The sequence below is a fragment of the Acinonyx jubatus genome, chromosome C2 (genome assembly GCF_027475565.1).
Source record: "Acinonyx jubatus isolate Ajub_Pintada_27869175 chromosome C2, VMU_Ajub_asm_v1.0, whole genome shotgun sequence".
NCBI classification, from domain to species: Eukaryota; Metazoa; Chordata; class Mammalia; order Carnivora; family Felidae; genus Acinonyx; species Acinonyx jubatus.
Window position 1 is genome coordinate 149,218,988 of NC_069384.1, and position 23,777 is coordinate 149,242,764.

A 23,777-nucleotide genomic window follows, 5' to 3' on the forward strand; every position below is an offset into this window, starting at 1 on the left:
CAGGTGCACAGGCTAGGACCAGGCACCGCTGGATTTGCTTCTCTACATTTGTACTTCACTATGAAGCTTTGTCTATGTTTCCAACGATAGCGTTCAAATTAAAGAAGATTTTCTTGGAAATATGAGCCTGTCCGCCACTAGTCTAGTCACTGAGGCCACACGCGAGGTTACCTTGCAGGTGAGCATATACAGGGGCAACTGGCTGGCCTGACAGCTTCTTTTCTTTGTTTTTTTTTTTTTTTAAATATTTATGTATTTATTTTTGAGAGAGAGAGAGAGAGCAAGCAAGCAAGGGGCAGGGAGAGAGAATCCCCAGCAGAGAGAGAATCCGCACTGTCAGCGCACAGCCGGCCACGGAGCTCGAACTCACAAACCGTGAGATCATGACCAGATCCAGAGTCGGGTGCTTAACCGACTGAGCCACCCAGGCACCCCGCCGACAGCTTGTTTTCAACAGCTGATCAACGAGAGGGACCCAAGAGCTCTATTTTATCACTCCTGGGTATTGAGCACTACATCCTCTCTACAGCAGCAATAGAAGAACTCCTTTAAGGGTGTTGCTCGTAAAAGACAACTATTATTTTATTTTGTCCTAACGCAGACCCTCCAGAGCCTCAGAGAGCGATAGAAAGACATTCTAGGAAGTCATCTGAATTACTTATGCAGTTCAAAGGGCTAAGATGGAAATATTTCTGTAACTCAAGGTTGCAGCTAATTTGTTCATTTTCCACTGAGTTGTGTGTGATTGGGAACACACGCCGAGTTTGGGGGGAGGAGAGTGGAATGTTTCATTATTTCAAAGAAAATAGTTTAATGGTGCCTAAAAATATCGTGTCCAAAACTACTCCTGGAGATCTTTGCCGGGTCCTGTTACCTTCGTACCAAAGAGGAATGCTTTTTATCCCCGTTGAGCAGAAATTATGAAATAAGCTAGGAAATTGCAACCGGTGGTGTTAAAATGTAAACATTAGGGCAGAGGGGAGAAGTAAGAACCAGTAAATAGCATTTGTGTTGTCTAGGTTGACTCCTTTCCAACTTCCCAATTTTCTGTGTCTGATCTTCTCTTCGGAGAAGAGGAACGAGTGAGGGACTTCTGCCTCTGGGTCTTTGGCGTGTTGGGGTTGAGCTGTTGGTGGCGAGGCTCCTGGCGCGTTCCGAGACAGGCCCAGTCTTTCACCAGTTCTGTGCCGTCTCCATCAGCCAAATCACCCTCTCTCTTCTGCTGTCCACTCCCTCCGCTCAGACCTGTCTCCCTGCCTGCATTCAGAATCAGGAAGTTCAAGTCCTGCCCCGGCCCTTTTCCAGCTGCTAGCTGTGGCCCCCTTGCTCCTGTCTCTTCATTTCGTCATCTGAAAATGGAAATAACAGTACCTAACGCGAAGGGGAAGACCAAAAGGAGACCTTACAGGCCACGTGCCTGGCACGGAGAAGCACGTGGCCCGCGTCTGTTCCTTCCCTCCTACTCCGGCAGCTCCCCCTCCCCTCCACGCCACCGCTGCTTTATTTTTCTGAAGATGTCACTTTCATCCTGTTGCCTAACCCGGGCTTTAAGCATGAGACTCAGCTCCGTGGTCTGATTAAGAGCAGAGACCGTGGTTTCTCAACCTTGATCGTGCCCCACGTGGGTCTTCTTAAACATCTTATTCTCTTTTAAAAAAAAAAAATTTTTTTTTTTTTTTTATTTGAGAGAAAGAGAAAGAGACAGAGCAAGTGGGGGAGAGGGGCAGAGGGAGAAAGAGAGAATTGCCAGCAGGCTCCACACACAGTGCAGAGCCTGATGCAGGGCTGGATCCCACGATCCTGGGGTCATGACCTGAGCTGAAATCAAGAGTCAGATGCTCAACCGACTAAGCCCCCCGGGGACCCCGACATTGTATTCTCAATCTCCTTTCATGAAATTTTTTCAACATAGATGTGCTATCGGTTTATGTACTGTGTGTGTGTCCACACCGTAGAATCGTCACCCCCTTGGAGGCATCGTCACCCCCACTGAGAATGCGTGGCATAGACCAGGAAATCTAAATGCTAAATTCAAATCCTGGCTTTGCCACATACGAGCTGGATGGCCTTGAGCAAGTTGCATAACCTCTCCTCCCCTCAGTGTCCTCACCTGTTAGCGTTACAGCTGATTCTGGGGTCACTGGGTTACATGAGTTCACATCTGCTGTGCTGCATAAAGGTTTGCTGTGGTTATGCCCAAGCCCCCCCTTCTTCTATCCCCCCCCCCCCACCGCCACCAGCCCGTAGCAGAAAGTGGGAATATCCTAGACTAGTATTCAAGGCATAAGCATATCCTTACCTCCTTTTGCTGGGTCTCCCCCACAAAGCTTTATTCAGACCAAGTCACCTGTCTTGTGTGTCTGTGCCTATCACTGCCACGCTGTTCCTGCCAGCCTCACGGCGTCTCCACTATGGCTCTTGCCTGGAAGCCCGCCCGGCACCCTTATCCCTCTACCCAACAGAAAGCAGGCTACTGTTGTCAGTTACCGTCTCCACTGGAAGAGAAACTGAGGGTGATAAGGACTTGCAAGCGAGTGTAGGGAAGACAAATCTCTTTTTTTTCCCCTTAGTTTATTTATTTATTTTGAGGAGGGGGAGGGGCAGAGAGAATTTCCCAAGCAGGCTCCATACTGTCAGTACAGAGCCCGACGTGGGGTTCAATTTCAAGAACCAAATTGTGAGATCACGACCTGAGCCAAAATCAAGAGTCGGACACTCAACTGACTGAGCCACCCAGGTGCCCCAAAAGGACAAATAATTCTTATCCTTCACTGGATTCTGCCAGTCTTCCCAGGGTCCCATCTGTAAGGTGTCTCAGAGGTCCCGTCCGAGTCACCCGAAACAGTTGGGGAGGAGGAAAAATAATTTCCCCTCTACCCTTCTGAGTTCTTGGCCGCCCCAAAAGGACAAATAATTCTTATCCTTCACTGGATTCTGCCAGTCTTCCCAGGGTCCCATCTGTAAGGTGTCTCAGAGGTCCCGTCCGAGTCACCCGAAACAGTTGGGGAGGAGGAAAAATAATTTCCCCTCTACCCTTCTGAGTTCTTGGCCGCCCCAAAAGGACAAAACATCTTTATCCTTCACTGGATTCTGCCAGTCTTCCCAGGGTCCCATCTGTAAGGTGTCTCAGAGGTCCCGTCCGAGTCACCCGAAACAGTTGGGGAGGAGGAAAAATAATTTCCCCTCTACCCTTCTGAGTTCTTGGCTGAGGCCTCTGTAACAAACGACTACCAAAAGAAATGCAAATAGGTTATTAACATGTATGCATCGTATATACCTGGGGGCTAGGCAGGAAAAATGAGTGTCTCCTCACGTTGGCTTAGAATTCAGGCTTAAACACCCGCTTAATAAGGAGAAGGCAGGGGTATGCGTTCTTCTCGGGAGAGAGTCAGTGATTTGGAGGAAAGACGGAAGGGTCTTTGGAAGAAGAGATGGGAGGGGTGACAGTTTGTGACCCAGTGTGTCCGGATGTGGTGGGGACTTCTAGTCTCCTCTCCTGTGACAAGTGTCAGTGCTCCCCGGCGGGTGGTAGAAACTCCAGGGGAGAGGATCTATGGCACCCGAGCTCCTTTTGGGGACTCTGAGTTCAGGCAGATCGGGAGGGTCAGAGACAGCCTCCCCCGTATCTGCTCTTTCTCAAGCCCAAAATGATCAACACATCAAAGTGGCACATTTGGTGACGTCGCATTCTGCTGCTCTTCACAAGGAACAGCTCAGGCGAGGGGGAGAAGCCAAAGGGTCTGTGAGAGGGAGGGGTGAAGACCGGCCCAAGGAACGGGGCAGCACTGTGGGGGAGCCCTGGGGAGGGGTGAGCAGGGGCCCAAGGAGAACCTGTGCAGCCTTTACCGAGGTCTGTGGAGGCATGGCCCGTGCGGGAAGGCAGCTGGGACTCTCCCGTGGCTCGGAGTGGACAGAGAAGGCAAAGCCCCAGCTGCACTTTCCTTGGCCCATTTCTCAGGGTGGTGCTTGCGGCCTCAAGGATGAGGTCACGTCTCCCTCAGGGCCGCCGGGCAGGCTCGCTCGCCACTGGCCATGAAACGGCCTGTTCCTCAAGCCCAGGATTCCTCTCCCCTGGTGCAACCTCCTTCGTGTGCAAGCTGTGCGTGCGGGACTGCCACGTGCGTCACCCTGTAGGACTGGGGAGGCGAGGGAACCGGCACAAAAAAGCATCCCACTTGCTGGGCCGTGACTCACGGTCCGGTCTGCTGCCAGCTCCTGTGGGACAGCGAAAGCCGCTGTGTTAGCGTCTAGGAGGTGGGCTGGCAGCCGGGCCCGCCAGCCGGGTGAGGTGCGAAGGGGAGCGCAGCCCCCACAGGCACTGGTGGGGAGGTGGTTAGAGCAGGGTGGGACCTCCGGAGGGGAAGGGGAAGGGGAAGGGGCAGGATCTCGCCCGGGGCCGTGCTTACTGGCCTGGGGCTGAAACTCCCAGTGAGCAGAACCCACAGAGGGGTCAGGCGCGCAGTTTGCATTTTGGAAAGAGCTTTTCAGCTCCCAGGCGGAGAATGGTCAACAGGGGCAAATGGCAAGAGGTGTGAGGGCCACGGATGGGCAGGGGAGGCGATGCAGACCCTGGCTGGGGACAAAGACGCAGAGCATCGGATCGCAGAGGTGGTGGCTGACGGGCGGTGGGAGAGGCTGTCCAGGAAGACGGGACAGCTGATGAGGATAACGGTGCAGTGGGTGAGGTTGTCCGGGAAGACTGTGTGACTGCAAGAGAGAGAGAGAGAGAGAGAGAGAGAGTCTTGGCAGGATCCCAGATAGGCGCTCTCAGAGAAGCAGGAGGGGAGTCACAGGCAGGCGAAGGGAGGCCGAAGCAGCTGGCCCCGCCGGGTGGCCCCGAGACAGGTGGCTCTGGGGTGGGGATGAGGAAGGGCAGGCGTGGGGGTGGGGTGCCGCAGCATCCTGGCCAGAGGGAAAGGAGGAAGGGAAACCGAGGCCGCAGACTTCCTCAAATGCCAGCAGGTCGGTCGCCCAGCCGGCAGCACCGCCGTCCCACCCATAGCTAGGTCCTGGGGTCCTGGCGGCCGGGACTGAGGAGGCCGGGTGGGGAGTGCACAGCACAGCCCTGCCTGCAGAAAGACACAGCTCCGACGGCCACAGCAGTGCAGGGGCACAGGCTGCAAGATGGGCCGTGAGGAGCCAGGCAGGCCTCGGAGGAGTCCCCTGATCCTTTAATAAACGTGGCCCACAGGTGCCAGACCCCAGCCAGGCCCCAGGGGAGGCGAGGGATGGCAGTAGAATTTGCCTGGTAGGTGAGCCGGGCAGGTGGGTCCGGGCAGGCACCGGCTTCGAGCCAGGGCGGGCAGCGGGAGAGTAGCCCGGAGAGTCAGGCCCAGCTGTTCCACGTCTGGCGGACCGGGGCGGGCTGTGGGAGATGGTGGGGACAGAGCCTGCCCCGGTTTGTGGGTGAAGCTTGTGCCCGGCACACATGTGCCTCCGGCTTGACCGGAGGACCTAGGGAGGCCCTGAGTGCCTTGATGGAGGGAGGCGAGGGGAAAACAAATCAGAAGCCCCTACCAGGTGCCAGGCACTCACTAAGTGCCTTTTGTGCCAATGCGTCTCAGAAGCCACGCACTTGCCAATCTCCTAAGAATTTCATCAAAATGCAGCCTGATTCAGTGGCGGGGCCCGAGGTGCCACATGTCTGTAATTTCCCGGTGCCTGGGGCCTCGCTTTGGAGAGAGAAGCTGTACTTCGTTTCATCCTCACCCCAGGGCAGCCGGGTGAGTACCGTGGGCTCTCTTTTCACACGCAAGGAAACTGAGGTACAGTGGCTTTTGGTGGCTCACGAGACCTACACTGTTTCCTGTCCTCCCCGCCACACTGGGGGCAAATAACACAGCCCCCACACCGTCACGTCCTCCAGTCCCCTGCTTTGTGTGTCTCCCCAGACCCAGTCCCCCAGGTTTGTGAATTCAGACCCTCCTGCCATCAGCTGGCCTCCGGCCTGGAGCTTCTGAGCTCGCCTGCGGCGGTATCTAAAGAAACCAGGCAGGCCTTGGAGTGAACCTCACAGGAAACCAGAGACTATTGGCTAACTTTGCAAATAAAGATGCCCTCGGGGGGGGGGGGGGTGGTGGGAAGGGAAATACTCCGTGACAGACAGACAGAGGGACCGGGTGGCTGATTGTCACAATTGCCAAGTCCAGAAGTTCCCTTCCCAGGCCCAGCCCAGGTAGGAAACAGAGAACTGGCCAGCACCTGTGGGCTCGCGGGGTGGGGCACGGTGGTCAGAGGTCACCGTGGGTTACAGATGCTGGTTTTCGCTTTACGTGCTAAGAGGGACCACTTTCCGGAAGATGTTGCTGCCGAAGGGCCAAGGGGCTTGAGGGGTGGCGGGCAGCGTGTGATCAGACCATTAGGGACGCGCTCAACACGGGGTGCGATTAGAAGCATCAGCACTTACATGCCAGGGGACGAGTAGACATTCCCTGAAAACAAATGGCATCTGGATGAGAGTGAGGAATTATTAGGCGCTTTTTAAGGTAAATAGTAAGGAAGTTGTTATTTGGTATAAAAAGAGTTCTTATTCTTTTAGAGACTCATACTTACCTGTTTATGGGTGAAATGCTATGATGCCTGGATCTGTTTTTAATTAATGTAGTAGGGTATGAAGTAGGATTGCATGGGACAGTGACCATGAGTTGCTAATTGAAGCTACGTGATGAGCCCGGGGGCTCTCTCTGCCTTTATGTAGGTTAGAAAAGTTTGTAATAAAAAATGTTTAACGTAGAATCTGCATTTTAGTTTTTATTTATTTTTTTAATTTTTTTTCCATGTTTATTTATTTTTAGAGAGAGACAGAGTGCAAGCGGGGGGATGGGGGGCAGAGAGAGAGGGAGACACAGAATCCGAAGCAGGCTCCGGGCCCTGAGCTATCAGCACAGAACCCGATGCGGGGCTCGAACTCATGAGCCACGAGCTCATGACCTGAGCCCGAGTCAGATGCTTACCCGACTGAGCCACCTTGCATTTTAAATGTAAATATAACTATGCTTAATACGGATATAAGAATATGCATGGACATTGGATGGGAAAGGGCAAAAAGCTAGCTGTGGTTGATTCTGGGAAGTTGGATGGTGGAAAGTTTGGTTCTGTCTTGTTTTTCCTTTTCTTCCCGTGCTTTTGCGGTGCCTCCTATGTTTTTTTATAAAGCGCACCACTGCATTTCCAGCGACAACCATTTTAATGAATAAATCGCTGACACAAATTCGATGTCCAATGCTGTTGTAATCACTCTGAGGACACGGCCTCAGAAGGTTCGTGCCGTGGGAAAACCATCTCAGAAATTATGAGCGGACACACACATGGGTGCAAGAGAGGAGGAAACACGTTGAGGTCCGGTTGACGACTGGCGGGACCCGTCACTTCTCATTACTTGACCTTTATCTCACAGGTTCTGTAGTCTGCGCTCTGTAGGTTGACAGCCGAGCTCAGAGAAAGGCCAGGGAGCTTTAGGATTTCCCCTCCTCCAGAAAAGTTCATTTTCTTTTTCAAATGCGTTAAAGTTTATTTGTGTGTTTAGAGAGACAGAGAGTGTGCGAATGAGCAGGGGAGGGGCAGAAAGCGAGGGAGAGAGACCAAACTCCAAGCAGGCTCTGCACTGCCAGCACGGGAGCCCCACCAAGGCCTCGAACCCACAAACTCGGAGATCATGACCTGAGCCAAAGTCAAGAGTCTGACGCTTAATGGACTCAGCTGCGCAGGCGCCCCCCTTTTTCCAAGTACTTTCTTCTCGTTTTAAAATTTTATTTATTTTTGAGAGAGAGGGCACGTGCGCAAGCAGGGGAGGGGCAGAGAGAGAGGACAGACAGAGGATCCCAAGCGGGCTCTGCGCTGACAGCAGACAGCGGGGGCTCAAACTCACGAACCGCGAGGTCATGACCTGAGCCGAAGTCAGACGCTCGAGCGGCTGAGCCACCCAGGCGCCCCCTGAAATGCTTTACACAGAAAACTCAAGGTAGAAAACAACCTGACCCCAAAAGAAAGAAGAAGATTGGATTGTGTGAGAAGCAGACGAGAAAGTTCCCTGGGGAAGCTTCTGAGGGGCAGGTCAGCCCATGCCCGGGGTTGCCTGGGAGGGGACTGGGCTCTGTAAGAGGACGCAGGCAGGAACTGGGCTGCTGAGCCTTGGGCACCACTGTTTGTCTGCCTGTCTGTCTGCATGTCCGTCTGTGTGTATGCACGCAAGTATGGTTCCGCGTCTTTTGCCTGCCTCTTTGCTTGGCTTCATTTTCACGCAGGGAATCAGGGCAGGACGTGGCTCTTGCCCGCCCCCCAGGGAAGGGGGCACCGACTGTGTGTCAACCACACACCCAGCCATACCCTAGCCGGGCTCCACGGCCGTCACTCTCTGCGTCACAGTAGGTAGGAGAGGCAGTTGGGCTTTGGAAGCCCTGACTCTGCACCTGACCTTGCTAAGCCTAGAGTCCTGCTTTAAAATGAATACCAGCCATGAGCTGAGAATCGCTGAAGGCGAGTGACGGGTGGAGGTCGAATATCTGTATCAAGGGCAAGGTATATCCAGTTCTGACCACACCGTCTGGCCCGTATTTGGTGCTCAAGAAACAATATGGGTTGTCATTGTGGGAAGCCGCGGATCGGAAAGTTTGTGCGCCTTAAGACCACTAACCACGTTCAAATGCGGTTACGAGGGGCCGGGAGGAGGACGTATGCCAGAGCCCATCAGGTCGGAACCAGCATCCACTCCCCAGCCCATCCTCCCCCAGGAGACACCTCATCGCCCACCCCCGCCTCCCTCCCACCCCCCTCCCGCCCCGGGCCGGGTTGTAGAAAGGCAGCAGTATTGGGGAGGGCCCCACACCAGAGACCCTGGCCTCAGAGACCGTCCATCTCAGGGTCTGGGCCATTCAGCTACCCCCTCCCCAGCTCAACCTCTGACCTGGAACAGAGGCCTCGGCTACCCGTTTTGTTCAGGCTCAAATATTTCCCGCTGAAGGTGTTCAGAGCCAGCGCCCTCCGTGCACGAGCCAGACAGGGAGGCGGACTCCTGCTGTCCAACAACGGGTCACAGTTACGAAGAGGCACAGCCACGGTGGCACAGGCCAGGTCTCCGCTGCCTTTTCCGGGAACTTGCTCTCGCTCCCAGCAGCACAGTCCAGGGATTCCAAGGGCTTGCAACACTGGCTCTGCCCAGGAGGGCCAATGCTGGCGCTTCCGGCCGAGTCGTGATCCTGCCCGCCCTCCCTAGGGGCTCAGAAACCCGCTGGCTGCCGAGGGCTGGAATTCTCTAGGCCCTGCAGCCACACCTCCTCCTCAGGTCTGGCCAAAGAGCAACTGTTTCGGATTATGAACCTTCGTAGGGAAGGAAACCTAGCTCGCGTCTCTTTAAATGTTTTTCTAAAGTATTTTTGCAGGCCCTCTTTTTCCTTTTCCTTAAACCTAAGTTCCACGTCAAATACAGCACGCTCAAAGAACAGTGTGCAGGCTCACAACTTACAGATCAATCTCGCACCCAACCAGCAGCCAGGCAGCAGGAGAGACCCAGGCCAGCCCCCACCCAGCAGCCCCCCTCACTTGCCTTCCTGACTGCCACCCTGCCTTCCCCGAAATCCCCACAACCCTGATCGTGATGGCCATTGCTCCCTCACTCGTCCTTAGGGCTTTACCCACCTAGATATGCATCCCTGGACAATATGCATTGCCGTTGCCCGCTCCTGACCTTTATATGCATGGATTCACATAGTTGGTCTGCTCTGGAGTCTGCATTTTTAAAATGCATCCGTGCCGTGGGACATGTGGATGAACGCGCGCAAATGTTCGCGGTGGCGTTGTCCACAGAGACCTCGCCCTGCAAGCCAGCCAGGAGTACGACGGTGAGGTAGATAATCGTGGACCGCTCACACACTGCCTGCCTATACAGCAATGGCAATGAGCGGGCTTGACCCTAGGGAACATGCCTGTGCTCAGTGCCTTCGGCTTCAGCGCCCCCCCCCCCACCCGCCCCTGCTCCCCACCTCCACCTTCGTTTACCTGGAAGATTGCCCCGGCTTCAAGACTCAGCTGAAATGATCCAGTCCCTGGGTCTCCCCCCAGCTTTTCTTCTGATAGTCTGCTACTGAACAGTAACCACAATTCCCAGAGACTGTATCTTAGCCACGTTTACCTCCATAGAATTCAGCACAGCACCTACTGTCAAATAAAAACTAAGATCTCCAACCCAGAAAAAACCTCTCACAGAGATAACAGGGAAAACACGGTTACTGTTAAACAGACAGGCCACCAGAATGTGATGGGCATCGCGGACAATCCGCTGAGAGACGGCAGAGATGGGCGGAGATGGAATCTCACCCTTTCATAGGGCCCAGCGGTTAGGATCCCTGCCGTGAGAGAGCACACCTAGTTCTCAGCCACACACTGTCATCCTAACTCTACCGTGATAACTGAAGGGACCGTCTGTGATAGCTGGCTGGCTTCTTCCAGAGAAGAAATAGACTCCTATCTTTAAGACGGGAGTATGTTTGCAATTTGAAGCAGAAGGGCACCCACCCAAGTTAGGCTCCTACCCTTCCACAGAAACTGGGAGACACAGGTGCTAATTCTTGATGTTTATATTTCCTTTTTTTTTTTTAAGTTTATTTATTTTGAGAGAGACAGAGACGGCGCGAGCGGGGGAGGGGCAGAGCGAGGGAGAGAGAGAGGCCCAAGCAGGCTTCGTGCTGTCAGCGCAGGGCCAGATGCGGGGCTTGAACCCATGGAACCATGAGATCATGACCTGGGCCGAAACCTGGAGTCAGGGCTCTACAGACTGAGCCACCCAGGTGCCCCTTGATGTTTATATTTCAAAGAAAGGAGCCCCAGGCCCCTGAGAAAGATTCCTGGGACATAAAGCAGACAAAACACGTGATCACATTCCCAAAAGGACGCATGTCCTCATTTCAAAGAGAGGAGAAAACACTCCAGTGATGAGTTCCCTTTTGTTTTGTTTTTCTTTTTAATGTTTTTTGTGTTTTATTTTATATTTGAGAGAGATAGCGAGCATGAGCAGGGGAGGGGCAGAGAGACAGAAACGGAATCCGAAGCAGGCCCCAGGCTCTGAGCTGTCAGCACAGAACCCGACTTGGGGCTCAAACTCACGATCGGTGAGATCATGACCTGAGCCCAAGGCAGATGCTTAACCGACTGAGCCCCCCAGGCGCCCCCAGCGACGAATTTCCTAAAGCAAATGCCCTAGGAATGAGGAGGCAGAGGACAATCTCTTCCCTTATTTTCAGCAGGGAGAATTAAGCCTCTTATTTTGAATTGTTATTTGCCCTTACAAAGATACATAATTAGCTTAGTTAATAATTTATTTAAAATCCATCTCTTCCTCAATTGCCAGAAAAAAGCCCTAAAACATTTCCTTTCAGAATTTCACAGTTGGGCAGGGACGGATAAATACCACAATGTGCTCGTAAGACGAAAGGAGAGGGCGGTGTGTCCAACCCAGAGCAAAAGCAGCTTCCGGAAAGGGGTGGCTCACCCAGGAGGCTCTCGCCTCCGGTCTGGCTTTCTCCTGTTGCTGCTTCTGGCTTGGGGTGTTTGGCCTGTGCAAACGCTGGAGGGCGGGTGAGGCCCTGTGGTCGCAGGTGGATTGGTTGCTGAGGTGTAGACAGCCGCTCCATTTACTTGCACGGGGGACGGGCTGCGAGGTGCAGAATGTGCCCTTCTAGCTCCTTGGCATGCAGTTCAAGGCCCTTCCACCTGCCCCTGTTTTGCCCTCTCATCCTTACCTCTCCCTGCATCCCCCAGGGTGTCTCTTATAAAATCAGCTGTCTTTGTAAGTGGGAAAACCATCAGGACCTGGGAAAACCCTGTGCCCAAGCGGCCAGGGGTGTGGGCTTGGGGGCCACACTGGAAACCTTCCTCTGTAGGCCAAGGTGAAGACTTGTCAGGGCTGAAATCGACTGATCCAGCTCTCTGCCTCCAGATGGAACCTCATCTGAACTCGGGCAGGCTGTGAGCCCAGAAGCGTCATGTTCCCTGGGCAGGCCACTGAAGAGTCACCTCTCGTGACACTAAGCCGTGCTTTTACCGCCCCAGGACGCATGTCGTGCTTAAAGACTATTTCCTTCTGTTTGGTCCTTGTCGAAAAATTAAAACACGCCAGAAGGTCTGGTGTTGCGTTTTGTGAACGACATCCGTGTCACCGTGTGTTTGAAGGCAGGAAATGAGCTGAGCCTACAGCCTTCAGCCTCTTCTTCTCCAGAGAAAAGGACTCCAAATTTCCTTGCCACCATTGATGAGAGCTAGATTCGGGGGTCCGGCCGTGAGGACTCCCTAGTAGTGGCTGGAGAGGAAATGTCCCCGCCTTCTTCATTTCCTGACTGCCTGCCTTTTGCCTGACGGTCAGACTACCGGGTTCTGAGTCCCGAGGGGAGAGACCCAGGGAAAGTGTTCAGGCTCGCATCGTGGACCATCTTCTTTGGCGGGGGAGGGAGGGGGCTGTGACTACTATTTCTTGTTCCAACTCTAGAGAAGTGGTCCACAATAGCCTGCACACTCCTCCTCCAAGAGGGGAAGCCTGGGGGCGAGGCGGGAGCATGGCTGTGTGGAGAGGTACACCTGGTTCTGCTGTTCCCTGGACAAGCTTCCCCGATCTCCCGGAGCCTCTGCTGGCTCATTTGTATGGGAGAGACGACCATCGCATGCGGGCCTGTAGACAGAATCGAAGAGGGGCTTGTGTATGGAGTGGGCTAGTCCGTGGGCACCGAAGAAGGGCAGCCTCCTCTCCTTCCACAGTGGGCTCTCCAAGGATAACTTCAGGCTCTGGAACATTCTCAGGCTCAATGGCACCCCCACAAAGAACGATGGGGTCAGGGCTCTAGCAATCTGTACTTTCCTCTAATTCCCTTTGGTTCAAAAGAACAAAAATGATGGGGCACCTGGGTGGCTCAGTCGGTTAAGTGTCCCGCTTTGATTCGGGTCATGGTCTCACGGTCCGCGGGCTCGAACCCCGAGTCGGGCTCTGTGCTGACAGCGCAGGGCCTGGAGCCTGCTTCCCATTCTGTGTCTCCCTCTCTGTCTGCCCCTCCCCAGCTCTCACTGTCTCTCTCTCTCTCTCAAAAAAGTAAACAAACATTAAAAAAGAAAATTAAACCACAATTTTATCAGCATTTAGACAGAGCCTCTAACCCGGTCTTCACTCAGGGGCCTAAAAAGCCATCAGCGGAGACCCCAGAGGGAAAACCACCAACTGGCCAAGGAACGTCAAACACAAGAAGACGCACAGGATCCAGCAGGCAGTGAGCAGGATGTGAAGGCAAAAGATGGGGGAAGCGGCCCGAAAAGGATGTGGGACTGAAGAGGAAAGTGGACTTGGGCCACTTAAATGAAAAGGGAAGTAGAGAACAGGGAAGCTGATTGGAAACACTGGGTAAATGATGACCCCAAAAAAGTTAAAAAATAAATGAGCAGGCCTGAGAAAAGGAAGTGGGCCTGAGTTGGAGGAGGGGTGGGGGCGGGCAGCAGGGCAGGATCGGAGAGGGAGTGAGTTTATACTTGGGTGGGAAGCGCATGTGCGCTCAAAGCTCTGCTTCTGGGTTCAGCACAGACTCTTGTAGCTGGACGGCATTTAGCAAAACCTTGACTTACGGGAAGAGAGGACGAGGAGGCCTGAGAACGGCCGGGAGGGGTTGTGTGCTTGCTGGCCACAGCCCTCAGCGGGTGCTTCACCCCAACACCTGTCCTTCCTCTCGCACCCCCATCTGTATGACACCCGGCTGATGAGGCCCCGCAGAGAAAGTTTATCTGCTTGGATCCCTCACTCGGTTCCTGGTGGCCTCGGGGGCCTGGAAAGCCCGTGTCCAGCCCATCAGACCCCCGGCGGCCCTTCAACCTGCCCCGGAGACCACCCTCGAGGACTGTCCCCAGCTTTAAGCTCATCTCCCAGTCCTGGGACATCTCAGAAGCTCCAGGAATTAGAGGATCCACCTTTCCCAAAAAGTTCCCTCCCTTGATAAGGCTACCAAATTCAGAGGAACATTCAACGCACGAGGCATCCACTAAGCGCTCAGGGTTCAAGCAAGGGCCGCTGGCCTGGGATCAGGAAAGACACTGTGTGCCCTGTCGGCACGTCTGGGAACCGGACAATTAAAAGGCCACTGTCATTACCAGCCCCACAGGGCAATTTGGAATGAAGGTCTAGGATACAATACTTGTATTCCTACAAGTATTCCTGGGGCATTGGCTCTGTGCCAGGCCCCTCCCTCTGTTGAACACTGGTCCACAGAGCTGAAGGAGACACCGGTCCTCGCTCAGGAACTCCCAGTCTCGGGCAGGACACACAGGCTGGCCGCGTGTGAGCCCCCACTGCAGCCGTGCCACAGGCCAGCTGTGCGGCCTTGAGCAAGTTACTTGCCTTCTCTGAGTACATCTACTTGTCCATAGAGATCATTATCCTTTTATGTGTCAGCTCCCTTTTATTGAGCATGAACCACAGGCTTCCATATTAGACTGTCTGCTTACTTATTTCATTTTCCATGTAACTCGTATTTTTGTTCATTTTTAAAATGTCAAGTGAATTAAATGAAAATTTCCCCCCACACAGGTAATATGTGTTTAGCAATGAGCCTGAGAACTGAGTAAAAATTCAGTAAAGGTTTGTTTACTCTCCCCTTTCCCCTCTCCCCCCAGAAAATCTGAAAAGAAAATACCTGTTATTTCAGGGAAAAAAATAAAAAGAACTTTACAGATGGGATATCCACAACGCCTAGGGTGGGAGTGAACAGCACAACAGTTCACGGGAGACCCGGATGGTTGCAGAGGTCCAAAGTGCTTCTGTTTCCTCACCAAATGCATTTATTTGAGTGCCTGCTGTATGCAACACACTGTGCCGGGCGTAATCCTCAGAATGGCGCTGTGGGCAGACGTGAGAATGAGTCCCAGTCTTGCGATGAGGGACGTCAGACTCAGAGGTTCCAAGTTCACCCGAGGTCACTTGGCCAGAGGGCAGACGTGAGATTCAGCCAAGGGAGATCCCGAGCCTGCCCACCTCCCCGCTGTCCCTCCTCAGTGACCCAGGGACTCCTGCTCGATTTAGAGGAGATCCCTGTGGGTAGGGCACAGTGCCCAGGGTGGAAATTAAGCCTATTTCATGCAGATTTGGCAAAATCAAGCCAACCCACCAGCACAGTTTCTGGGCTGCTGGCCCCAGCACAGGCACGAAGAGATGCCACACAGTCTCATTGTCCTTGGCCTCCTGTCAAGGCCAGCTTCTCCAGCTCCTTTCCCTGGGGGAGAAGGGGGAAGGGAGAGGGTCGTAGCTCCAGGATCCCTGACTTACGACCACTGAGGGCTTGACTCATTTGCTCCTACACGGCTGCGCGTCTGGAAAGACGTTCAGCAAGCCACCTGCACGCAGGTAGGAATTTCCCCGTCTCCCCATATCTCCGCTCGAGCCATTTCAACCTGACATTTGTGTAGCTCACAAAGGGTAGCATCTCAGCCATTTTCTGTGGTTGAACTTAAACATTATTTTTGTTGTTTAAGTTTATTTATTTTGAGAGAGCGAGAGAGCAAGAGGGCACATGCAGGAGGGGCAGAGACAGAGGGAGAGAGACAATCCCCAATGGGCTCTGTGCTGACAGCATGGGGCTCGATCCCACAAACCCATGAGCTCATGACCTGAGTCGAAATCAAGATTCAGATGCTCGCGGCGCCTTGCAGTCGGTTGGGAGTCTGACTCTTGGTTCCAGCTCAGGTCATGATCTTGCAGTCCTTGAGTTCGAGCCTCACACCAGGCTCTGCGCTGACAGTACAGAGCCTGCTTGGGATTCTCTCTCCCTTTCTCTTTGCCTCTCCCGTGCTCGCTTGCTCACGCTCCCTCTCAAAATAAATGAATAAAAACTTTAAAAAAAGAGAGAGAGGTGCTCGACTGACTGAGCCGCCCAATCACTGCTAAATTTAAACGTTATTGATTAAGGTCACAGCCAGAGATTTATCTCTGAGAAAAGGGTATTGGCTGCTGAAAGCCAGGAACACATACACTCTCCCTGGAGATGCTGGGAACGTCAGCCCAGACTGAGAGGGCCCAGGGCAGAAAGGCTTAACCCCCTTCGTCCCAGAAGAATCTGGATAAGATGCAAAGATGGGCCAGAACACAAAGCGGAGGCTGCGAGGGCGGGCCCTCACTTTGAAAGAGACACAGTCTGGGCAAAACCAGTGTGAAAAGGAGGCAGCAGGGTGTGGACACTCCCTTGGTTAAAAAGTGCGAACTTTGCTTTTGGTTGTGGTGGGGAGGGAGGCAGTGACAACCAGGAGGCGTGCTATGAACATGCTTAGGGTTTCTCAGGGGCCCGTCTGTGGCATCACAAGGAAGAGGAGGAGGCCTCCGAGGGCCAGGGGGAAAGGGGAGCCCTTGCAGCCTCTGGAGTGAAGAACAAGCGAGCCCTGGCTAGGGAAGAGGGGGAGGAATGCGAAGTGTGACTTCCCAACCCGTGCAGAAACGTCTTCCCCTTCAATTTTTGTTCTGAAGGAAGCGGGGATTAAGAATCATGGGGAAGACCAGGCCAAAGTGAGGGCAGGGCTGGTAATTATGGGGTGAATTCACCACCCGGGCCCAGCACAGCAGGCTACTGGAGCACGGTCCCCCAGACGGGCTCCGCACCCCTTTCATGACCCTGTGATGGCAGTGGTGACACCCTCTTCACTTGACCTTGAGGGGTGGCCGTCTGTGGCTGTCTGCTTAGAACTAAGGCATTTCTGACTTTTGGTGCTAACCCCAGAAAAGTCCTGGGCAAACGGAGACGAGGTGGTCACTCTAGAGTGTATGACTCTGTCTTATCCCTTCAGGAAGAGAAGGACCTGTTGGTTCCAAAAGGAAGGGGAAGAGAAAGGGATCTCAAAAACAAAGATGAGGGGCTCCGCGTACAGGTCTGCTCGAGGCTGTGGAGAGTATCTGAGACCTCTCTCTTCAGTCTTGGCTTCCTATGGGACAAATTGGGGTCCAGAGGGTGGAGGGGTGGGGATAAGGAAGGAAGCAGAGAATCGCTTCGGGGAAGTTTGGACTACAAGTGTGAATTATGGCTGCACCCCCCACCATCCTACCCCCTGTTCTCCACACCCATAGTCCTCTCTCCCGCTATTGACACCCTGGTCAACCTTTTGGGTAGACGTTTGACGATCCAAGAAGAAAAGATCTGCCTCATGCTTTAAAAGGTCTAGATTCAAACGTTAGCTGAGCCATTCACTGCACAGCTCTGAACAAGTCCCTGAACCTCTCAGAGACCTGACTTCCTCTTCCGTCAGGGGAATCCTCTATGGCCTCCGTCAGGAGTCTGTCCGTCTTGGGGATTAAACAAGATGACGTGTGACACTGGGAAGTGTATCAGTTAGGCGCCCGACCGATACTTGTTTCTTTCAGCCTGCCCATGTGTGGGGCCAGCTAGAATCCCAACTGTTTCTCTGAGAACTAATACTGTTATTTGTTTTCCTCTCTGATCCAGGCCGTCGCCATGCCCACCCACTCCCCCAAATCAACTTTGGAATACTTTGAGTACGATGAGTCGGCCGAAGCCTGTGATATGGGGGACGTTGTGGCCTTCGGGACCGTCTTCCTGTCCATACTTTACTCCCTTGTTTTTGCCTTTGGCCTGGTGGGAAATTTGCTGGTGGTGTTTGCCCTCACCAACAGCCGGAAGCCCAAGAGTATCACCGACATCTACCTCCTGAACCTGGCCTTGTCGGATCTGCTCTTTGTAGCCACGTTGCCTTTCTGGACTCACTACCTGATGAGCGAGCAAGGCCTTCACAACGCCGTGTGCAAACTGTCTACAGCCTTCTTCTTCATCGGCTTTTTTGGAGGCATATTCTTCATCACTATCATCAGCATCGACAGGTACCGGGCCATTGTCCTGGCCGCCAACTCCATGAACACCCGGACCGTGCAGCATGGCGTCACCATCAGCCTGGGTGTCTGGGCGGCAGCCATCTTGGTGGCAGCACCTCAGTTCATGTTCACAAAACAAAAAGAAAACGAGTGCCTTGGTGACTACCCTGAGGTCCTGCAGGACCTCTGGCCCGTTCTCCGCAACGTGGAGGCAAATTTGCTTGGTTTCCTGCTCCCCCTGCTCGTTATGAGCTACTGTTACTTCAGAATCATGCGGACACTGTTTTCCTGCAAGAACCACAAGAAAGCCAAAGCCATTAAGCTGATCTTCCTGGTGGTCGTCGTGTTTTTTCTCTTCTGGACACCCTACAACATCATGATTTTTTTAGAGACGCTTAATCTCTATGACTTCTTTCCCAATTGTGACATGAAGAAGGATCTGAGGTTGGCCCTCAGTGTGACTGAGACAATTGCATTCACCCACTGTTGCCTCAACCCCTTTATCTATGCGTTTGCTGGAGAGAAGTTCAGAAGATACCTTTACCACCTGTATAGGAAATGCCTGGCCGTCCTGTGTAGTCGTCCTGTCCACGTCGGTTTCTCCCCGTCTGAATCACAAACGAGCAAGCGGGAAAGCATTCTGAGCAGTAATTTTACTCACCCCACCAGTGATGGAGATGCGTCCATCCTTCTCTGAGGGGATCCCCAAAGCCTTGCCCCTCTAGAGAGCCCAGAGTTCCCAAGCCTGCCACTGAATAATGAAGACAGATTTTTTGTTTGTCTGTTTCTTACGTGCAAGACATGACGGACCGAATCCTCCAAAACAACCCTGAAGCGTTTCTGAGCGTCGTGCCCAAAATTTGAGGGTGAGGGGTAGGCATGTCTCTAACTGCAAATGTCAGAGCTTTCTGTTCACAAAGGACAAAAATTCAACTCGCTGTAGCTTAGCTAAAGAGGAGGCGGGGCATATTATTCACATGGTAGTGTGAGCAAAAGAGTGGCTGAGCCCTCAGAGTATGTAGAAACTAGGGCTTGAGTCCAGCTAGAATTTTCCTCTCTAGGGCTCTCAAATCTCTGAGTGGTGACAGAGATCCCAGACACAGCTTAGCCAACAGAGTGGGACTGAGAACCACTCCTCTCTGCTCCCAAGGTTAAAATTCCCAGGGAAGGGCTCTCATTGGCCGAGTTTGAATCAGATGCCCCTCCCTGGTCCAGGTTGTGGTATTTACGCAGGGGAGAATAGATAAAATGGAGGCGTCCGTTCCAATCTCATGGTTAGAGGTGCAGGAAGACATATGTCCAAGCAGCCGGGGGCAGGAGGGGGGGGGGTGCTATTTTGACCCAATAGAACAAGAGCTGCCCACCTACCTTCCCATGTATCTGGCCCAGCCTCCTCACCAATCACACCAGCCAGCACGCACTGCCAGCCTGCTCTTCCTTAAACCCTTCTCTACCATGCCTCCAAACCCGCGAAGGCAGTCCAGTGCCCCCTGCATCCAGTCCGAGACCCTCCATCATGTGGTCGCACCAACAGGTTCTCCATTTCGTCCCCTTCCCCAAAGAATCCAGCCTCTCGGCCAACCGGATCTCTTCCATCACGCATCATCACCTGCTCCTGGGTGCAGGGAGATGAAGAGAAGGGACCCTGACCCAAACTGACAAGGGATGGTTTCCAATCCCACCTTCATCACTTGCCAGCTGGGTAGCTCGGGGCCAGCCCAGCTTCAGCTTCCTTATCTGTAGAATGGAAACCATGGTACTTTTCTCATAGGGAGCCTCCTTCCCGGCATGAGGAACCAGCCACCAGCCCTGGCAAGTGCCACCCCTCTTCTCTGGTTTCCAGACCTCGGCTTTCCCCCCCACCTGGTGCAGCGCTTACACGGCAAACCTGCCTTGAATATCCCTTTCCAGTGGCCTCGCGGCAAACCCCTGCCCATCCGGAGAGAACCCCCATCCTTCATGCCAACTTGGAGAGCCAAGGTCACAGACACTTTCACGTGTTTAGAGGTGAAAGCATCACGTGCAGACCCTTTCGTAATCTATTTGTCTCTTAACATCAGACCCCAAACGGTTCTCGGTTTCTACGTAGTTTTGTACCGTTTGCTTTAGAAGGCTCTGCCAGGCTGTGCACTGGTCGAAGGCAACTGACTCATCTCTGTATTTCTGACACATCCTTGGGAGTCATCATGTTGGTTCAGTCGGTGATAGAATGAATTGTGTTGCAGCAAGAGCACGTCTCCTGCTTTGCTCACCATTGTCCTGTTGATAAACATTCTGCTTGTTGCCAGTATTTAGCAAATATATATTTCACAGCACTTTGGTCCGCCTAATTTCCTTTCTCCTCTTCAGTTATTTCCTTTGGATGGGTTCCTCCATCATGGGGATAACTGGGTCGAAGGGCACAGCAAGGTTTTGGCTTTTTTTTTTTTTTTTAATTTATTTTTTTAAGGTTTTGGCTTTTGACCCATAACACGGGAAATCGGTTTATTACAAAATCTTAATTGAGCATATATGGCACGCAACCTGTAAGCTCGGATCCTGAGCGGCCCCAAAGGTAAGTGAGACCAGGCCGCTGCCCTTCGTGATTTAACATTCAAGTGCAGAACAGAGAAGTGAACAAGAAAAAACACTTTGCATGAATTGGTAACACGAGAGCCGTCTGACCTGAGTCTTTAGGGGTGAGGAGCTCTCCAGGCGACGGAGGGGATGGCATTCTAGGCTCAGTGAATGGCATATGGAAAGGAGGTGTGTGAGGGCATGGGGATCTTAACATGAGAAAAGCATGTGAATTTCGAAAGGCATTCGGAGCAGAGTGGGTGGGGAGAGTCTTCTGGAACGTTGGCTCAAACAACTAACAAGAGGGCGTATTCTCCCCAGGCTGCCCACAAGTTTTCTCTACTATTACTTGAACCTCATTGCAACCTTCGGGTCATAAAACTTTCAATGAAACTTTAACTCGTTTCTGGACTCCCACGAAAAGAGGGAAACATTCTTCTGGCTTGAGAAGTAAAAGTGGAGAGACAAACACTTTCATGTCTAAATGAACATTCAATTAGTATCCTAAGAAACGGTCGCTCATCCATTTTGCTGAATAAGGAAGAAGAGGGAGAAAATAGGGAAGTTCACTGAAAACCCTAAATAGCAGTGATGTTGGTGTCTAAATAAGGGAAAGCACATTTGAAAAAGACAGTTGGCCCTAACAGCGCAGCTGTGGCAAACCCACGACTGCTTCTGAGCTCTGGGCTTCCCCAAAGTGGAGGGAAATGGTGGACCCCAAAGGCAGAGAGACATCTGTGACTGAGTCCCAACGTATTAACTCTGTCACCTTGGGCAAGTTACTTGACATCTCTGAGGCTCAGCTTCCTCATCTGAAAGAGAAGAATAAAAGTGGGGCTCACCTCCTCGGATTATCATGAGGATTTCGTAGGATTGCCTCCACAACGCACACAGTGCGTGCCTAGCAGAACAAACTCAAAGAAATGGTGGTGACTATTGTTATTTTTTACCTTCTTCTTCTTATTAGATTGAACCTTTCCCAGTGAAGAAACTCATGCTATCTTGTCCATGCCTCCTTGCTCTCCTGAGTCCCAGAATCACAGAATTTTAGGTGCAGGTAAGGGGCAGGAGACCCAGAGAGGGCCAGGGGCTGGTCCAAGAGGTAGATCTCTTGAATCCAAGTCTATGGATTTTTTTCCCCATCTCAATAACACTACGGACCAATCCTATGATAACTGTAGTTAACAATACTGTGTTGCATATTTGAAAGTTGCTACGAGAGATTTAGTTGCTAATAAGATTTTTAAAGTTCTGATCACATGCACAACATAATAACTGTGTGAGGTGATAAGTGTCTTCACTAACTTTATTGTGGTAATCACTCTGGAATATATTCGTGTATAAAATCACTATTTTGCACACCTTAAACTTACAGAATGCCATCTATCAATTATACCTCAATAAAGCTGGAAAAAGATACAGACCAACCCTGCCTCCAAGAGCAGAGAACACAGGTGGGCATGCAAAAGAAAAAAAAAGAAAAATCCAGAAGGAAGGTCTACAGGTGGATGACTGAGGCAGGGAGGGGAGATCTGCCCTCCAGGATGCCGAGTTTAACAGAATCAACCCACTCACAATGACCGGTGCAACCTGGGTGGGGCAGCTTTTGGTGACAGCTGTTCTGTGACATCAGTATCTCTAATGACGATGGTCACCAGACAGAGGCTTATCAGCCAGGATCCCCAGGGGTGAATCTAACAGCAGAATCTGGGTGGTAGACAGAGCCTCCGCTGAGAAGGGCCACTGTCCGGGGATGGCAATCCACTGTGTCTGCAGTATATACAGGTCAGGTGAGCTTCCCATTGTCTCTCTCTGAGAGTCTACCCCTGAGCACCCAGGGAGAGAATTCACCTCTGGCCCTGCGAGGCCAACAACTGCACACAGGGACATGGCAACTTGACTGAGAGGTCCACCTTGGGAACCACCTGATCCCTAGATGATGTCTCATTAATGCCCTCCAAGTTAAGGTAGTCTGTCCCAACTGAGAAGTTAACTCTCTTCTCCACCCACACCCCACTCCCCTGGCCCACAGGGAGCACTTTGGTTTCAACATGACTTGTAATGTCGTTTGCTTGACTAGCTAAGTTGGCAACCCTATGGTGGGCCACCCGCAAGTGGTATTATGGGAGAGCGGGTGACAAAAGTATTTCTTAGCAAATGAGGACATACCCAGTTTCTCTTCAAGACACCCTCCATCCATAGGAGGGCCAAGTCGTTTTCTCAAGGATACGGGTGTTACGTTTCCATTTCTGTTGAATAAGACAGCTGTTAGGCAACAGCCACAGTTGTTCCTCCACAGACACACCCAGACGCTCGAGAAACCACAAAACATGCTCAGCAGGAAAATTACTCTTTGACTCCGTATTTCCTCCTTTATTTAGGTAGGAACAAAAATACATTTTAATTTGCATTTGAGTACTCGGTTTTAAGAGTGTTCCATTTTCAATGTGTTTGTTTTATATTCTTTATGACTTTTCTCTGGACGTAAGAGAAATGCCTGGTCACAGAAAATACAAAACAATAAATGAACAAAAAGTTAGAATTACACAATATTTGCGGGGCGCCTGGGTGGCTCAGTCGGTTAAGTGTCCGACCTCGGCTCAGGTCAAGATCTCACGGTTCGTGAGTTCAAGCCCCAAGTCGATCTCTGTGCTGACAGCTCAGAGCCTGGAGCCTGCTTCCGATTCTGTGTGTCCCTCTCTCTCTGTTCCTCTCCCACTTGCACTCTGTCTCTCTCTCTCTCTCTCTCAAAAATAAATAAAGATTAAAATAAATTTTTTTAAGAATTACACAATATTTCATCTCTCTAAGAATTGTTTAACACAGACATGGTTTTCTGCCATGTTATTCTCTGCAGATATACATTTAAGAAAAGATTTGAGATCATAACATACATAGAGTTGATCTTACATTTTTCATTTAACATTATAGCATAAACATTTTCCCATGTATTAACCTCAAACATGGTTTTCAGTGATTACACATGAGTCCATTCAGACTTTAGCCAAACCCCTACCGATGGACACAGAGGCAACATCCAGTTTTCATTATTATGTACAACACTGTGTTAGACATAAATCTTTGTGCGTATCTTTGATTGTATAAGACGAATTATTGGATCAACGGATTAAAGCGTCTGTGGGTCTTTTGCTAGCTACTGCAACACTGCTTCTCAGAATGATGACACCATGTAGCTAATGCTCCAAGAACCCCGCTCCCTGACTTTTTAATGTTTATTATTGAAAGACAGAGACAGAGCGTGAGCAGGGGAGGGGCAGAGAGAGAGGGAGACACGGGATCCGAAGCAGGCTCCGGGCTCCGAGCTGTCAGCACAGACCGGTGCAACCTGGGGGGGGGGGTCAAACTCACAGACCGCGAGATCGTGACCTGGGCC

The 23,777-nt window shown here is 52.0% G+C and overlaps 1 protein-coding gene across 2 annotated transcripts; it reads left to right on the plus strand.

Annotated features, from left to right (window-relative positions):
• Window positions 1-4,936: 4,936 nt before the first annotated feature.
• CX3CR1 (C-X3-C motif chemokine receptor 1) lies at window positions 4,937-20,142 on the plus strand. Of its 2 annotated transcripts, none has more exons than XM_027040735.2 (2): window positions 4,937-5,723; window positions 17,445-20,142. In XM_027040735.2, the coding sequence occupies exons 1-2, from the start codon at window positions 5,478-5,480 to the stop codon at window positions 18,522-18,524; spliced, it is 1,326 nt and encodes a 441-aa protein (XP_026896536.2). In that variant the 5' UTR covers window positions 4,937-5,477; the 3' UTR covers window positions 18,525-20,142. The 2 variants fall into 2 exon arrangements, with proteins under 2 accessions (XP_026896536.2, XP_014918266.2); XM_015062780.3 differs by lacking the exon at window positions 4,937-5,723 and adding an exon at window positions 6,072-6,175.
• The last annotated feature ends 3,635 nt before the right edge of the window (window positions 20,143-23,777 follow it).

Bases quoted from the DNA above. Each gene is read 5' to 3' on its own strand.
- CX3CR1 (XM_027040735.2), top strand. From the start codon at position 5,478: ATGGAGGGAGGCGAGGGGAAAACAAATCAGAAGCCCCTACCAGGTGCC. The intron at 5,724-17,444 runs GTGAGTACCGTG...TCTCTGATCCAG, and splicing joins CCTCACCCCAGGGCAGCCGG to GCCGTCGCCATGCCCACCCA.